The 15,398-nt window shown below is 35.8% G+C and overlaps 1 protein-coding gene across 1 annotated transcript in view; it reads left to right on the forward strand.

The window, feature by feature from the left end:
• Positions 1–6,166: 6,166 nt before the first annotated feature.
• LOC149200159 (phosphatidylglycerophosphate phosphatase PTPMT2-like) overlaps positions 6,167–15,398 on the forward strand; it is a 141,513-nt gene continuing 132,281 nt past the window's right edge. The window contains exons 1-3 of the mRNA XM_089402623.1: positions 6,167–6,517; positions 9,109–9,550; positions 11,195–11,317. Coding sequence (XP_089258749.1) covers positions 9,320–9,550; positions 11,195–11,317 — 354 coding nt within the window. The 5' untranslated portion in view covers positions 6,167–6,517; positions 9,109–9,319. The remainder of the gene's footprint in view (positions 6,518–9,108; positions 9,551–11,194; positions 11,318–15,398) is intronic.

Genomic DNA, 15,398 nt, shown 5'->3' on the forward strand with positions numbered 1-15,398 from the left:
GAGTCTTTCACAACCAACCAACCATCCCAGTTGTCCAAGAAACTAAAGGGTTAATCTCCCCCATCTTCTCAATCACAACTTCTTACTTGTCAAAGTTCCATAACAACTATAAACATTCACAATAACCATGACTAGAAATCCATTAGTCCTATTATCCTAAAAACACATAATAAGAGTACATTAAGATCAATCACGTAAGCATGTGAATAGTATATAGCCATTTAAGCTAGATTTATCATTTAATATGATAAAAATGCATCACATAAACCACAATGACCATTCAACAGACAAGCACATAAACAAACATGGTTATAAATCATTATACATGTTTCCATTAATTACATTATAAATTTGAAGTCCACAAGGGTACTTATTTGATCAAGGTAATTAACTATCTGCAACTAATGAAGGATGAGCCACGTTCCACCACAACATAAGATAAGCTACACTGCAATCTTTCTTGTAGTTGGCCACCCCTAAGCCAGACCAAGAAGCCATAAGGGAAGTTCTCACCTAGCATTATAGGGTGAAGTCATGCAGGTCGTTCTCCTTTATCAGGTCAAACCCATTAGCTTCCCTAAACTCCCACTAAGCATAGAGCTTACCCAATTTTTTGTTAGAATATTATATATATTACGGAGCAATGGAACACATAAAATATTGCAGAAATATAAACACAGAAAATGCACAAAACAAGAGAGACACAGATATACGTGGTTCACCCAGTTTGGGCTACGTCCACCCCGAACAGCCAGTCCTTCCTTTCTATTATCCAGCAAAATGAAGAGACACAACCTACAACAAATCCGCTGTAATATCCTCTGTTTTCTCTCACAGTCTCACCTCTCTGTTTCTCGCTCTCAGAATACACATCTATCACACAGCCTCAAATACAATGCCCTCATACAAAGAGAGGGGTTGCCTTCTAGGGCAAAAAACCATAAACTAAACATAAGTTCTACCGTCAGATCATCCGCCTAATGAACGGCCCAGATTGACTAGAAATTACTATACTTTTACAAGGCAATTTTACAGCTGTTTTTAGCTTCGGGGGCGCTGCCGCCGAAACCCCCCGCCATGGGGGGGCTTGGACCCCCCCTGCAGCGAATATTTTACGGGCGGCAACGTTCGAACTGGGGTCCAATGTGGCGATACCTTTGAATATAGAAGATAATCAGGCTCCACACCCAACATTTTTTTGGGTGGTTTCTCTATGATGCTACCAACAATGTAAGAATGAAGGTAATTTTCCTTCATCCATACAAAAGTCGATATAAGGTCTTTCAACCTACCGAGCCATGGCCTTTTCTCATTCACAGTGTGACCACAAAAGTCCTACACAACATAAAGGGAGACCTTCTCTAAGTCAATAAATACTCAATGCTTCCCTTTTTTGCATAATTCAACAAGCTTTCTCAGTAATTGGCCACATTGGGCCTGCACAACTTGAAGGGAGCCCTTTTATAATTCAATAGTCCCTCGATGCTTCCCTTTTGTGCTTTTGTGCACAATTCAAACAAATTACTCAACAATTATAGCTAGCCCTCTAGCTCACGTTAGAGACACTACTATTGAATTCGATCACTAAACTAGGTGAACTAAAATCATGCATAAGTTGTTGAGTCACGCACATGCAATCTTATCCACATGAGAGCTTCCTCTCTATCTGATTGCTCTTCTCTTGCATCCCCAAAATAGTTTCTTTATTCTTCGCACTTGCCTATTCCCGTCAGTGCTCTCCTTGATCTCGCATCCCCACAATTCTTCCCTCAATCACACATTATCTGTCACAAGAATTTAGCTTCCTTCCCTGGGGCCACGTGGTCAATTTCAAATTCTCCAAAATGGGTACATGGCTAATGTCTTTGGAGCAGTTTGGTACCACTCCCCCCATTCTTCTCATAAATATTGTTAGTTAGGTAGCTTAACCACCTGAGTAAAAGTTAGAAGAATTAATTCAAGGTCAAATAAGAAACTGCCCCAAACCCCCTTCTCCCTCTCATGGCTTCTCATGATTTGTTTAAAGGTTCCAGCTCTTCATCAATTCTTATTAAAATATAATTATAATTGTTTTGGGTCCTTTAACTCATCTACATTTACTTTCCCACACATGCTACATTAACATATTTAATTATAATTACGATTTCAGTGGGTGATTAAAGGCTACAATGTTACAATTAACAAGTTCAAAAACTATATCATAACCAACATTTGCTGTCTATGCTGGTAAATAACAAAAAAAGTGATAAAATGATGGATAACTACTCTAATAGAGTCTTGTGTGGCACTAGAAACAAAAACAACAAAAGTGCAAAGACGTGAATGAGGCAAAGAAGAAATCGCGACATTGACCTCACTGGGGATTGGTTCCACGGGGCTGTGGGTGCTAGGTCCTCGTCTTAGAACAACTACTACTTCAGTGAGTGCCAATATCCCTTTTATATCCTTTAATTGAAGCAAGATATCATCCTACACATATATAATCTTGTCCCTATTTTCGTTCTTATCCAACAAGACCTTGCACATGAGAGATTTCGTATGCCAATATAAATCGATGGTATACATATGTTTGTTTTGGTGCCCATGGCTATGACTTGCATTGGGCACCCAAGTTGTAATTCCTACTGTAACCTCGAAATCCGACAAACATTCTCGCTCCCCCATGATGTCCTACTCCAAGTCCTATAACTCATCTTTTATTTCAGATGCAGTCTACTCATAAAAAGTCCTTGTGGATGACTAAGTGCACATGAAGGCCCTCGAGCCCCTAGGGGAGCCTCAACCCCCACCTCTACGCTGACATTGAGTACACTGCCTTACCATTATTGCAAGTAGAGAAGAGGGAGAAAAAATCAGATTGCATGGACTAAACACCCAATGAGGTCATAGCTCAACAACAAAAGTGAGATGGAGGAGCCCCAAGCAAAAGAATGAAGCCAAAGACTAACCACAAAGCCTACTTGACGACTGGCATAAAGTAGGGCAACAACCCAAACTAGATGTTGAGAAAAACACAAGAAATGACCCCTTCCAAGCTAAACTAAAGAGGAGAGGAGACTACATTCTCGAAAAGGTCAACATCATCTTGAAAATTAACCCCTTCAAGTCGAGTATCTTCTTGAATGATTTGATAATCCTAGCTTGGATATGGTCTTGGTTAATGAAGGATTTTCTTAAGTGAATTGCCATAAAATCAATTGAATTGAAGTCGTAAAAGCACATACCACATTTGATCATGAGAGCGAGTGACAATGACACATTTGCCTTACTCATTGAGTGAAGTCGTAGCAAGCACACCATCCTTGTTTATAACCACACCCTTATTCATCTCATATGGGGAGAATGTATTGATATTAACTTGAGATTCTTATTATTATCCTTTCCACAGACAATGGATATTGTATTGGGTTTTTGGTCAAACCCATATTAGTTGGGTTTGACCAAATTTTTGTTGCAATATTTTCATAGTCGAACATTGCATATTGACATTTATTATTTAAAAAAAATAATTTAATCTATTTATTTTTAATTTGATTCGCTACCAAATTGAATATGTTATTGCTTATTATCTAGTTTAATGAACCCTTACAATAATGGTGATGTACTTGTAGTCACTTCATAAAATTTTATTCTATTATATCCCATGATTGCTATGAATTATTAAAAAAATGTTAAAAAAAAACTCCATTGTTCGTTGCCTCACGACCAATGTCTTTGTACAAAGACAATGTTGGTTTTACATCATTGGTGCTAACCTGAGCCTTTCAATAAATATTAAATAAGTATTTTTTTAATTTTAGCATGAAGTCACCCGTATTCACTGGTCAAAACGTTGGTTGTACAACATTGGTGTTAAAGTGAGCCTTTCAATAAATATTAAATAAGTATTTTTTAATTTTAACATGAAGTCACTCGTATTTACTGGTCAAAATCGTTTTACATACACCTTGAAATGACAACTAAAAACATATTTTGAAAAAGTTAAAAGACGAATTACAAGATAGATTGAGAATTACAAGAGGAGTCGTTTAATCCTCTAATGAATATATTTTCCATAGTACAATGCCACAATCATTTAATTAAAAAAACACAATTTTAATAATTAAATATTTTAATTTTAGACTTTCACAGGTATTTATTTTTGTTTTAAAAAAATAAGTTCTTATTAAACACATAATAGAGAACCATTAAAAAATCATTATTGGATAAATAAAGTTTTTATTCAACAATTTTTAATAATATTTAATACTCAAAATTTATAGTTTTTTAATTTTTAATATTATAAAAAATTGTATTAACAGTTATTTAGGTTCCATGTAAATAATTTGCAGTGGAACCATGGTTAATGCACATTAATATACAAATAATTATATGTTTTTAAACATAAAATACATACATACACAAGTATTTTAAAAATATTAAGATGAATATTATAAAAAAGGGAGTTATGTAGACTATCTCCTCCAATAGAATGGATATAGTATTGAAATCCAATCCATGTTAACATAGATGACAATGTCTGCAACCATAAATTTAATTATTGACTTTGATGTCGACATTCTTAGGTCAATGTAGACATTTTATTAATCCTTCACAACTAGCATATTTTTCTTCTGGACAACCATCTGACATTCGACAACTTGTATATTTCTTTACTAGGCATATATTTGCCAGGACATATTGAATTGCATATTTTTTTGTCAACGACCTTCAACCAAGATTTAATTAGAGATGACCCTGCGCTTTCACAATATGCTTATTTTTCTTATCGACCACATTTGAACATCTAATTATTTATTATTAATGTGCGAAACTCTTTCCATCTAATTTAGCTCTATTTAAACTAAGCAACAATGACTAGCTACCATGTAACACTTCTTGTTTTCTGCGATCGTTGTTTTTAACATGGGATCTTTATACTTGTTTTTAGTTTGAGTTCAACATAAATTCCTATGTTTATTGCATTAGTTTTAACATGTAATTTGATTTTCAATAATGTATACAATAGAGTATTCAAACATTATCACCAAATAACATATTCGTCATTTATTCCCCACTTTACAATATATCATTTCATGTCATTTAACTGATATTATATAACATTTGTATCATTTAGTAGAGATTATATATCATTTCATATGATTTAGTAGAGATTATTCACTTGGTGGTTTATCCTTTTATTTGCCTAACAAACATCTCACCCCATAGGTATCTACTTGTAACCAAAGGTTTTGATATGATTTGAATCCTCGAGGAGTGTACTTTGTGGTTTATTTACCTTGTTATTAACTAAACATTGTTTTCAGTTGAGGTGGTTTGACAAGATGGTTGAGAGGTAGATCTTGTAGTCTCTACACTTAAATTCAAATATTATATGAGACTTTAACCATTTGTAATAAGGTTAGAGTAAATACTTTTAGAACAGAGACCATACTTTTCTGTCTCTCTCTCTCTATATATATACATATATATTATTTTTAAATTTTTTTACATAGTGGGAAAACATATCATAACTCAATTGTCAAACCAGTAGTGAGGACAACCATCACTAGTTGCTATTTGCTAATGTAGGTTGACTCATTAATATTATTCAACGAAAACTACGCCATCTAAAATTACCTGTTGGTGGTTCGTAAGGGGGCAGAGTTTCACTCTTGCTAGATGCCTTCGAGCCTTACATCCGAGAAAGACAAACTCTTGATCATAAAAAGTTTTAAAACACACTCTACTTCCATAATCCATAATTATATTCTGAGGCATCTTAACCCTTACTAAATTATAAATTATTAATATCTGACTTGAAAACTATTAAATATTTTTTCTTTAAATATGGTGGTGGTCAACTAACTTAATTCCCTACTTAACCTATTTTCTTTGAATATAGTGATGGTCAATAGAGTGATTTCCGACTTAACCTATTTCGCTCTAACAATCGCTTATTCCCATGGTTTGGAAAAAAATAGTAAAATTTATTTTGCAAAAGTGTTTACCCTTCCCCTTAAAAAAAAAAAAAAACTAAATTTAATAAGGAAATCCTAATCAGCGTTCGAGATGCCTCTATAGCTGCCACGTTTATTACTAACACCATTTTAAATTTATTCATTGGGCTTACGTGGCAATCCATCACGTCACATGCACTCGATAATGATGATGAAAGGGATGGGTGTACAGAAGGGCGATTGTTATGGAATCAGTTTGGCGTTGGCGTTAGGGCAAAGCCGAACCAAAGGAAAACACCCGCCAGCAAATCTCCACATTTATTGAGAGCCCAGGGTTTGAAACCGCGTAGGAAACGTAAAGCATTTGCAGACAATCGAGTCGGTTGAAATCCGGTGCCGTTTGACGTGGTTTGCGCGAAATTTGTTGAACGGCTGAATAAGGCTTCACATCTCCGAGTTATAATTAAGATGTAGGCTTCACAGGGTCTGGTGAATGCTGGCCGAAATCGCTGGATTTGCTCAGTTTTCTTCTTTCAATCAGGGTTTTGGCCCTGGTCGAATATCATCGCCACTGCCAGGTTCTTGAAGTTTCGAAGGTCTAGGGTTTTTTTAATGAAAATATTGTTGCATTGTACGATATTTGAATTTTCCTTGTTTTGATTTTTCGATTTGCATTTGTTTTTCAGTATTCGATCATACAAAATGTTGATTGTTTAAACTACTGTGAAATGTGGAAAAATGCCATTGCAATCGTAGTCACATTGAAAACCTAACACAGCAATACAATGATACAAGAACTGTGCTTTTCATCAGTACTTTATTCTGTGGCTTTCCACTTCAAAGTGTATGATAACACTAACTAAAATTTTTATATTAGATGTCTAGCATTTTGTGTAAATTTACACTCATCTCATGAAGATAAATCTTCACTTTTTATGTCTACATTCAACGGTGTTATCAGAGGCTTCGTAGTTCCAGTCTATGTTACCAGAATATGTTACCAGAAACGAGAAACGGGAAACGAAACGAGAAACGAAAATGAAATGGTACGAGAAACGGAGTTTTGAGATTTCGCACTCAAGAAACGAGGAGAGAGAAAATGAAAATAAAAATAAAAAATACAACGTTAGTTTCAATTTTCAATATAGTTTCAACTAAATTTCCAGCCCAAATTTTATTAAAAACCTAAATAATTTAAATAAGAAACTGATGCTTAGCAAATTGACTATTAAATATATACATTCTTATGCCTCCTAATCAATTAATCAATTAAGTGTATACATTTTTATGCATTTTGCGCATTCAGCTAATTATTGTTTCCTTAAAAAAAATTCCAAATAATTAGATATCTATATATATATATATATGTATATACAATAAATAGAATTTGCAATTAAATGTGAATTTCTTGAGCCACATATAGAATAGTGTTTAAACTATGAACTTTAACAATATATATGTTAAAGAAAAACAAATCAACTAAAAAAGGGACAATAGCTACAATAAAGAGTGAAAATACAGGACTGAGAATGACATGCAAAAGAGCGAACTACCACGGGTAAAAGATTTCCCATAAAACATATGCACCCGTTAGCTAAAATAACCGTAGAAAACGGCATTTCCGTCTGGTTTCCGTTTCTTACACATTTTTTACGGGGAACGGTGGCAACGGTCCCGTTTCTGGTAACATAGGTTGCCACCGTTCCCCGTAAAAAACGTGTAAGAAACGGAAACCAGACGGAAATGCCGTTTTCTACCGTTATTTTAGCTAATGGGTGCATATGTTTTATGGGAAATCTTTTACCCGTGGTAGTTCGCTCTTTTGCATGTCATTCTCAGTCCTGTATTTTCACTCTTTATTGTAGATTTCACTCATGTATTCATTCAATAACCTAGAGGCTTATCCCAAGTATATAGAAAGTTGATCATTTCTGTACTGTTGTCCCTTTTTTAGTTGATTTGTTTTTCTTTAACATATATATTGTTAAAGTTCATAGTTCAAACACTATTCTATATGTGGCTCAAGAAATTCACATTTAATTGCAAATTCTATTTATTGTTTATATATATATATATATATATCTAATTATTTGGAATTTTTTTAAGGAAACAATAATTAGCTGAATGCGCAAAATGCATAAAAATGTATACACTTAATTGATTAGGAGGCATAAGAATGTATATATTTAATAGTCAATTTGCTAAGCATCAGTTTCTTATTTAAATTATTTAGGTTTTTAATAAAATTTGGGCTGGAAATTTAGTTGAAACTATATTGAAAATTGAAACTAACGTTGTATTTTTTATTTTTATTTTCATTTTCTCTCTCCTCGTTTCTTGAGTGCGAAACCTCCAAACTCCGTTTCTCGTACCGTTTTCGTTTCTCGTTTCGTTTCCCGTTTCTCGTTTCTGGTAACATAGGTTCCAGTTGCTTCCCGAGTTTGACTTTGCTGTCTCCGCGAACGGAGTATAGCCAACAGATTCTCCAAGTAGGATTCAGACTTGCAAGTCAAACAAGAAAATCAGTTTAAGGAGAAAAATGATTAAAAAACATTTAATCTTTTCTTTCTAAACCCATTTAGAGAATACACACACCCAGCAAACATGTAGACTATCCATAATCCATGGCGTTTTGTAGTATGTAGTAGCATTTGTGCACTTTGAAACAAGTTATTATTGAAAATTCCATTATATAGACACTGTACTATAGTGTATTTTATAATTTTTCTTTTAATTTCATGTGTCAATTCCCAAGGTTTTTTTTCTTCCTCTTGAGTCCAATTCCCTCTTGCTCTTTGGCCTTCAGCCTCTTCAAGTCATTTTCTGAGTCGAGTCTGGTAGCTTGTCCGATTTGCATAATTTTCCACTGTATATCTAGAAATATTTTTATAGTTGAAGACAGACACTGTTGCAATCTATTAAAATGATTTTTTTTTTTTAAATATATTTTTTACATTTCCATTGTTTTTCTTTGATTTTTTGGCAGGGTCTTTGATTTTTTGGCGAGACTTTTTTATATGCTTCTTGTATGTTTAAACTTTTTTGTAATGAATCAATTTTTGTTTTGTGTACTAAATTATCAAAGATTTTGTTCCCTAGTTTGTTTACGATGGTCTTTAATTTTGTCTAATTTCCTTTTAACGGATAATGTTATTTACTTTGCTGACAGACATAATTTCTACAAGTTTTGAAGTGTGCCACGTGTCATTATCTGTTAATATGGTGGCAATAGTGTTGATTTACAATCTGGATTGAACTGGGCTCAATGCATTGCTCATGCACAGAGGGATTTTTTAGCTTTAAGATTTTGTGAGGCTAATCGCGACAAGTGCTGTCACTTGTTCTTTGGAGACACTGCATTATTTTTTTTGAGGGAAGGCATGGTGGGTAGAAAAATTGAAGAAGCCGGGCCTAAAATTTTTCGATGTGAAACTGTTTGTGGCGACGGGATTGAATGCGAACGCGAAGCCAGTGATGGTAAACTTGAGAAGACTGCAAAAAGGGCATTTGTTGGTGCAGGGGCACGTGTTCTTTTTTACCCAACGCTCTTATATAATGTTGTGCGGAACAAGCTTCAGCCAGAGTTTAGGTGGTGGGATCAGATTGACCAGGTGCGATTTTCTCCACCCTGAATTTAATAGAAGCATGTGGATCACTAAATTAAAATTGTTTCTATGTTGTCAACAAAAGGGCAGTGGCCACTTCAGTCTTTTGACTAAACTGAACCCTATTCAGGCTATGCTATTGCTTCTTTGTAGTAATCAGAGGAAAGTAGCTATTGTCAACATCACTGTTAGACCTCTTTTATGTGTTGGGGACTCGTTAATTGGTTATCAGGCACCAAATGCACAGAGCTATAGGTATGGGTGCTTTGAAGGACAGGCATGCAGATCGCCAAATCATCAGAAAGCCAAAGGCATGGATGTAAAGAATTTTCAGAAGATCCCAGCCCTCCAAAGAGTAGTGAGAGAATTAATAAAATGGTAGTGTGCTGGCTGTGTCATGAGTGTTTAAAAATCTATAAACCAACATACGTGCAATGAGAGGAGGAACCAAAGATTTTTCAGAAATTATTGGAACTCTAGCAGTTACTTTTCCTAATACTGATCAGAACCGTTGTCTCTGCAGTGTGAACAGTGAACACATTTCAATGACAATTTCTGAAAGGAGATCAGAGGCATTTCTGCAGACCTAGCCCTTCCTTCCACAATACCAGCAGAACCAGACTGGAATATGTCATCAGTGTTCATAAGGAATTTTTTCTGGGTCCTTGATCAATTGAGATGATCTGAGTATTTTATCTTTGTTTCCATAAGACCGAGCAAATTGTAGCTGTCCAGCAGCACCTTATGGTTATCTACACTGTTCTGAGTTTCAAGCCTATTTCGCAAGAGGTCCTTTTTCCCTCAAGTGCTTCATCACAAGCCCCTTAAACTAAGATTCCCTGGAGGCGGATCTGCTTTGCCATGCTCAGAGCCACTACTTGCATTTGACAACACCCTCAAATCTCGACTCTACATTTTGAGGCAGAACATAAATTGATCTGTTGAGAAAAGGACGAGGAGCCATCTTTATTTGGATATCTTGCTCACCAATTTCTATGTAAATCCTCTACCATGATGTCGTGACAATGGCCTTATCCTCTCTCATATGGCAACTTCTCATGATATGGACGTTGGATGCTTGTCTACTTCTCAACATTTAGGGTTGATTTTTACTGCATTTTGATTAACAGCCCTGACTTGTATGGTTTGATTTCTATATGCAGATGGAGAGCTTCTAATATTGTTGGTTTGTTTTATTGTAGATGTAAACTTTCTATTTTTTTTCAATAGAATTAGGGCTTGGAAAATTGTTGACTATCATTTGAACTTGATGGAGTATAACTTGTAAGTTGTAACATTTTCCTTCTTTATGGTTGTGGAATATTATTTGCTTCAAATTTAGCTTATCCGCGTTTAATATTGTTGAGATTACATGCTAACGTCAATCCTTTTGCTTCATTTTTAGCTTATATGCATTTAAGTTTGGTTTAGGTATTTAGATTACATGCTGACCTCAATCCTTTTGTGCAAGCTGATAATTTGTCTGACGTTTTATTGAATCATGAAAAAAGTAAACTCGTGAGGAAAAAACTAGCCACGTGTTTTTCTTTTCTTCCACATGCATCAGTTTTACATTTGATTTGCAATCTTACAACTCCTTTGCAAGTGTTTCTGTTTACTACTTCACGGTAACTTTGATTTGTATTTCAGTTTCTTCTTTTAGGTGCTGTACCATTTCCTAAAGATGTTCATCGCTTGAAGGAGTTAGGTGTAGAAGCTGTTGTCACCCTAAATGAACCATATGAAACTTTGGTGCCAACCTCTATGTACCAGGTGAATTTACTACTCATATGCTAACAGAATGAAAAATAAATTGATTTTCGTGTTTATGAATTTTTAATTTGAACTATCTGTTGTATTAAATGCAATTGGAATTTATTATTATATAAAAATGATACACTATTGACAAATATTTTGTTGGATTTTCTAGACCATGGTAAACAGACTCTTGACCAAAAGAATTTCTAAGAAAAACTAGATAGCTGAAAATTGAAAGCCACTCAAAACTATAATAATGCTAGAATCTAAAAACACATACTACAGAGAGTATATAACAGAAACTCAATAGATAAAGCCTCTTAGTGCATTCTCATTAATTCTGAACTGAAACCTGCTATAGGAAAAGGATAGGAAACTAACTCACTGCTTGCTGCTGAATTGAATGAATTAAATCTATATCCCTGTCTTCTCCTTTATGGACTAGAACGTACAATGAATCTGGACACATGCACAACAGTGCATCAACTTAAGGTTTTAAACTCTTAATTCTAGTGCGTTTTCCTTACATGGTTAGGTAAGGCCAGTAAAGTCCACCTCTGTTGGAGATGATCTGAGGGATGCAATCATGCATCTTCCCAGAGATTGGTGTCATTCACTGTGCTACACATGTCTTACCTAACTGAACTTATACTTAAGTCAAAATTAGAAAACTGCTAGAATAAAACTGAACAGACACATGCAAACTGTCTAAAAGACTGCATGTAAACAGTCAATGATAACATTGCAAACAGTTGAGGATAGATTGCTGGAAATAGACCAGCATTCACTCCCACATAATCTAATGTGCCATACTGCTGAATATACAAGAGAGGAAGTGTGTTCACTGACCAGTTTGAACTGCTGTAACTGAAGCACCCTGACCTGTTCACAAGTGTGCCCAGGACTGCCATACGTGTGTTATGGCTGCAAAAGATCGTGCAGGATACAATCTGACTCTTCTTCTTACTTTTTTTTCTTCTGAATTTTGACTTCTGTGATCCATAATAATTATAACAGCATCTTTCGGTAAAATTCACATAAGAGATAATTTTGTCGACGCATTTCAAACCAGCCAGTGTGGTTCATCTTCTGAACATATCGAACTTTCCCTTTGTAGGGGCTTAGTAAAGATATCTGCAACCTGCTGATTTGTCTAAATAGACACTAGAGTAGCTGTTCTCTTCCTAACTTTATCCCTGAGAAAATGGCACCTGTTGTCAATGTGCTTGGAGGTGTCATAGAATACTGGATTCTCAGAGAGTTTGATACAATTCCGATTGTCTTAATTCAGCGATACACCATAGTAGGTTCCAACATCTCACCTGTCAGTCTTGTGATCAACTTTCAAAGCTGGATGGCTTCATAGCTAGAAGTGCTGGCTACCATGTGTTTTGCCTCTGCTGAATTCAATGCAATTGGAGCTTTGCTTCCCACTGGACCAAGAAATTACTCTTGAATGCAAACTAAAGCAACACCTTGAAGGACTCTTCTTGTCACTTGCATATCCTACCCAGTCCAAACCATCAAATCCATGCAACATCAACTCACCATCTCTTCCATATCTTAGACCATAATATACTGTGCCCTTTAAATATAAGAGCACATGTTTTGCAGCTTTCTAGTAAATTTGCCTTGGCTCAACCATGAACTAACTCAAGATGTTCACTGCAGAACATATATCAGGTCTTGTCTAGATACATTAAGGATCCAATCAACTGTTTGTACACCAAAGGATCTAGCAAATTTGAATCCAAGTTAGGATGCAACATCCAATTTAAAATTGTAGGAGTAGCCATGGGTTTAAAATCTATCATTTGGAGCATTTTTTTAGGATTTCAGTGGTGTTTTTTGTAGAATTTCCACGAAATTCTGATCTGCTAATATGAACAATCTGAAAAACACTTTCTTTCCATAGAAACACATAATTTCTCTACTTGATTTGTAGCAGAATTAGGAACATAAATAAAACACAGTCACACACAATTCAAGACACAGAATTTCCAGGGAACCCAACTGGGAAAACCCTCTGCTTGTTTATTGAGAATATTATTGATAAAAACTAAGGAATGATCTCTTACAATACGACTTTGTTAACAATAGAAAATACAACTTTCTCCCTGCCTTGCCTAGGCTTGAAAACACACTTGCTGTAGCCTGATATGCTCCCTAAATCCTTGCACAATAGGTGCTCCTATTAAATAGGAATTTCCTCCTATTTCTATGCGCACTTCCCAAGGGAACTCTTCCTTACAATAATTCTGCGCACAAGCTTCTCTTGCACACTCTTCCTCACAAGCTCACACACAACCTTGTGCGTACTCCTATTGCTCTGTCTCACCAACTCCTTTAACTAATGTGCCTTCCACTAATGAGCACTACTCAACTGCTTCTTGCATTCCTAAATTTTAGGAATTTGTCCTACTTTTTAGGAATTAGCTCCTAACTCATAGGAACTCGTGCATGCACAAGGAAAAACTTGTGGTTCCTTTGATTAAGGCACAAATCAAGGAACCCTTTCTTGCTATTATTTTCAACATTTTTTCCTTGTGAATGGAAAACTTCACATGTCCTATTCCACACCCTACGAAACCGGATTCGCTCAAAACCATGGACGAATCGCGAATCGGTCGAATCGGACACGATTCTATGCCGATTCGTGTCAGGATTGGAGGGCACGTCGTGTCCCGTAACGTGCCCCAATTTGCAAATCGTGTCTCGATTCGGAATAGCGAGTCCTGGTTTTGCGATTCGTTTTGAGGGTTTTCGATTCGTTTTGAGGGTTCTGCAACGTTAAAAAGGGGCGTCCCTCTCAGCGTATTCACTCATTCTTTGTTGCTGCACGAGGAGCGGACCGCGAACGACCACAGTCCACCCAACGTCAGGCATCGACGACGCATCGTTAAACTGCAGGTAAGCCGCACAGGCATCGTTTGTTTACCAGATAAACCAACTAGTTTGTTTACTTCCCAATATCAATCGTGTACTGGCATGAAACTTCTGGATATATGAAAGACCCCGATAACACTTGGAAAGTTGAAACGAGTTAAGTTAATGGATAAGCTTTTCGTATGATATCAATGCAAAAATAAACCTACTCATATCTCTTGATATCAAATGCTATTGGGCCATGTTCCTAACCAATGCGGATAATATTGTCCGTCACTCGGAACCCATAGCATCCACCTATTCCGCTGATGCTGCTTTTTGACAAAAACTGCTTCACAGTGACATGATGTTTGTTGCCCAACTGATTTAAATTTTAAGTTGATCATCATGCACGCCAAGCTTTACTATAATTTATTCTCAGTCTCACATAACGGAAGGATAGCTGTAGACTTCTGTTTGTTTTTTATCTCAAAGAACACGATAATGTTTTCTCAGTTTTCGTCTTTGTCTAATTTTAGTAGAGTGATTAATAACCACTGGTCTAGAATCAGTCCCTAAAACAAACAAAGTAGTTACCTTAAAGGAGAAGAGAAGTCGCAGTGAATAAACACATTATAGGCCTAGGTTTAATGGCCTTTGCAGTGACTATGAAAAGCCCTAACCAGAGGAATGCAGTCACTAGATAAAAGATCAAAAAAATTGTAATTTATGGCAAATCTATTATCAAAGAACACCAAATTAAAAAGAATCCTTTGAGAACTCATCCAGAGACTATTTGAAGCAAGAAAGCAGTAATAAAAGTCTATTTGTCATTTGAAGATCTGCAGCAGCATACTGTGATAATTTATACTAATTGCGGCAACAGGAAATCTATTCTTCTAATTGTAAATTAAATTACTATAGATGTATCATGTAGCAGTAGCAATAGTGTCCAAACAAATATAAATGAATCCGGATCTGCTGTGGATACAGAAGGCTGAAAAGTTGAAAACTTTTGTACAAAGTTTAACAATGCCCCATTGCCCATATTCTGTGATCTGACAGCAGTTTGTTCATTTTTTTTACAGGTTGAGGTAACATGGCTCAATCAAAGGCAGGGGCAGCAAGGAAGGGCAAGAATGTCATGGGTAGAGATGCTCTTCCTCCCCCAATATCATCAGAGTCTGCTGCAAGTAATGTTGAGGGAAGAGGACTTAAAGACAATGAAAAA

Source organism: Pinus tabuliformis, chromosome 2_1 (assembly GCF_031772625.1).
Source record: "Pinus tabuliformis cultivar Carrire ecotype Pingquan chromosome 2_1, CPIR1, whole genome shotgun sequence".
In the NCBI taxonomy this organism is placed as follows: domain Eukaryota; kingdom Viridiplantae; phylum Streptophyta; class Pinopsida; order Pinales; family Pinaceae; genus Pinus; species Pinus tabuliformis.